The 3,514-nt window shown below is 27.1% G+C and overlaps 1 protein-coding gene across 1 annotated transcript in view; it reads right to left on the bottom strand.

Annotated features, from left to right (window-relative positions):
- LOC107638994 (glucan endo-1,3-beta-glucosidase, basic isoform) overlaps window positions 1,109-3,514 on the bottom strand; it is a gene marked incomplete in the record, with an annotated part of 30,478 nt that continues 28,072 nt past the window's right edge. The window contains 1 exon segment of the mRNA XM_016342397.2: window positions 1,109-1,733. Coding sequence (XP_016197883.1) covers window positions 1,237-1,733 — 497 coding nt within the window.

The following is a 3,514-nucleotide window of genomic DNA, read 5'->3' as shown; positions in this document are numbered from 1 at the left end:
ACAGTACAAATGTATATATATTTATATATTTATTTTAATTTTGTTAGGTAATCAACTGTAAATATGGCCAACTAATAAAAAAAAGCTCATTAGAGAAGAAACAAAAAAAAATTAGACATTTTTTTTAATTTTCTCGATCTTTAGATGGAATATAAATTTAAATTACATCCAAATCAACTAAAAAAAAATATTCAAAATCTATAAAAAACATCTACAACCAAATAAAAATAAACATTTAAAATAATTGTAAAACAAATATCTAAAATTTAACAAAAAATATCCGAAATATAACAAAAAAAAAAACATTTAAACCCTAACAAAAAAAGAGATATTCAAAATCATTTTTAAAAATTCAAAACCTAACAAAATGACACATCCAAAAATATTGGAAAAAGAACCTCCAAAAAACTAAGAAAAAAAATGCAAAACTATTAAAAAAACATCTAAAATCTAAAAAAAAATCCTAAACATAATTAAAAGAAACATCTAAAATATATAAAAAAATACATCCAAAATTTAGGAAAAAAACATTCAAAACTAGTTAAAAAGAATGATCCAAAACCTAGAAAAAGAAGCACGGGTGATGGGCAGCACGGCGATAACAATGCACAGCGGAATGGTGCTCGGGTGATGGCCGGCACGGCAGATGCCATGTGCAATGTACTTAACTACTTATATGCGACGCTATAACAGTAGCGACACTGCACAACGGACTGGGGAGCAGAGCGCTGTGCACGGGGAATAGGCGGCACAACGCGCGACGGCCGGCATGGCGCTACACGTGGATTTGGTGATGAAGAAGAAGACGAATGTGCGTAGTGAAAATAATAGGGCTTATTTTTTAAAATTTAAATTTTTTTTGCAATTTAAAAAGTTGGCTCAAATTAGCTTAGTTATCTATACTTTTTCTATTTAAATATACTCTTAAATCAATATATCTAGAATAATACTATATTATCAACAAATATTATCATTTTTTATCAGCACTTAACCAGCAACAATTTGTACTTATATTTTTTAAAATTTATACACATAAATTAGTAAAATTTATTTATTAAAAGCAATTTAATATTTATATTGTCAAATATGATAATAAAAATACTAAAAATTGCGCAACATGGTTTCTCATATATCTAAATACATTTGCATGCACTAATTTAACCCAAGCCAAACTTTTTCATAGTAACTATAAAAAAGGAAGCGAAAACAAAAACCACACCAACATGGATGCCAACCTCAGATGTCACTCTTCAATGGAATTGTTGCATTAAAGAATTCCAATCCCCTTTCTGCACCAAATCCAAATGAATACTTCTTCTGTTTGTTAGGAAAGAAAAGTCCAAAATGTTTTTCTAGCTCTGGATTCTTCTGGTTCTCATCAAACATGGCAAATAAATAAGTTTCCGTAGGCTTCCAAGACCTTCTTGGAGTACCCCTATTAACATGACGAATCAAATTATCCAAATAAATCTGGGCACTATCATAAGTTGCACCAAAATCTCCACTTGAGGGCCACCCGCTCTCAGACACAACAACCTCAACAAAACCAATTCCAGTGTTATCAATGGCAGCATGCACTGCATCTAACATAGCATCAAAAAGATTCTGGTACCCATATTGACCATCTTGTACCACAACATTTGGTGATGTGAAAATAGCATAGGATAGTGATATGTCACGTGGGTTATCTTTATAGCTAAAGTAAGGATAAACGTTGGTTAGTAATGGTGCACCTACAAACAAAAATGTGTGAAAAAAAAATAGAAATAAGTTCAAAGTAATTCAAAGTTTTTTTTTTCATTAATTATCACTGAAATAATTAAATTAAATAATATTAGATGTAATAAAATTATAATTAGATATTATATATATAAAATTATGCTCTAAAAATTTCACATATTAAATTAAAACTATGACTAAATTGAAATATTCTAAAAATTTTAAAATTATTTAGTTAGTTTGAATGATTTTTTTTAAGGTAGTTACTCCAATGAAGATTTAATGATTATCATCATGTAAAAATACATCATTTTGACCATTGGATGATAGATTGTAGGGCTTGATTTTATTTGAAATAAAAGTGTTACCTTTATTTAAAGTGTTGCTAAATAAATAAGTTACACTTTTTAAACAAAGATCATCATGAGAAGATGTTTTTGGCATCTTCATGGGAGTAGTTGCCTTTTTCTAATATTTTAACTATATTTTTAAACACTGAAATTATGTAACATGACGTGTTCCGGCCTGTGTTAGTGACACTGACACATCAATCAAGGATTGTCATATTATCAGCATTTTTGTTAAGCTATTCATTGATTTCATTCAAGAGATAATCATAAATCTTTTATGATGTGGATAATTTAATTTAGTTAGTTTTGAAAATAATTTAGTAGTTTTCAATGCGTCAATCAACTATTTTGGAGCCAACAGATTTTAACCATTTTGATCCGTAATTAGTTAGTTTAAGACTAAATTATTTTTAATAAATAAATTTTATTAATTTATATGTATAAATTTTAATAAATATAAGTATAAGATGTATTAATTTATGTTTTTTTAACATTATTAATTAACTATTTGACAAAAAACAATAAATTTTGCTCCTCATCTACTATTCTTTTTTACAATCACTTATTCTATTTTTAACCGAGACCAAATTTTAATCACTCGCGCTTATGAAATTTCAACGAAAAAACAAATGTGTATGCTTAGATATTCCACAATATTACACAAGCAGTTCACAAGATGATAATTAACTTCAACTAAATTAAAAGACTTAAAAAAAACAAAAGGAGCTAATCTTCTATGATATATAAGTGATCTAACTAAGCTAGAGCAAATTAGAGAAAATAAAAATTTTAATTAGTTAAGTAAATTAAATACATAAAATATAAGAGTACAATAAAATTTAAATTATAAAATTATTTGATCTAGTAAAAATTTTTCAAAAATTAATTAATTTATTTAAAATTATAATATTAAAACATTTTAAGAATTAAATTAAAAAAATTTTAACTACTATAAACAAGCCATTAATTCTTTTGTATACGACTAAGGTTGTTGGTTACCAATAACAATAAGAAAAAGTCTAGGAACCAACAATTTTATTAAATTCTGGCTCTAGTATGTATTAGATGAAATTTCACACCATTAAAAATATTATTAATAATTATTTGATGGCTACAAATGACAAAAGTTATTGGCTATAGCACTCCTGTACAAATAAAACCAATCAATGATTCTATAACATTAACGAGAGACGAACCTGCCATGCGAAGGTCAATTGTGAGTAGAAGCAGTAGAAGAACAGTAGCAGCGCATGAGAACGAAGACATTGCCATTATTATACAAATTCAACGACTAAAACAATGATACAAGGATTATAATTATTTGCTGTATTTTTGGCCTCTGAATTGATCTCTTATATATACACAAATGTATACACAACGACGCAGCTCATCACGCAACAATCAACATGCATAAAACTATTACAATATATTTCAATTTTAATATA

The sequence above is a fragment of the Arachis ipaensis genome, chromosome B04 (genome assembly GCF_000816755.2).
Source record: "Arachis ipaensis cultivar K30076 chromosome B04, Araip1.1, whole genome shotgun sequence".
Classification (NCBI taxonomy): domain Eukaryota; kingdom Viridiplantae; phylum Streptophyta; class Magnoliopsida; order Fabales; family Fabaceae; genus Arachis; species Arachis ipaensis.
The sequence above is the reverse complement of the archived record's forward strand: the minus strand, read 5'-3'. Positions and strand labels throughout refer to the sequence as shown.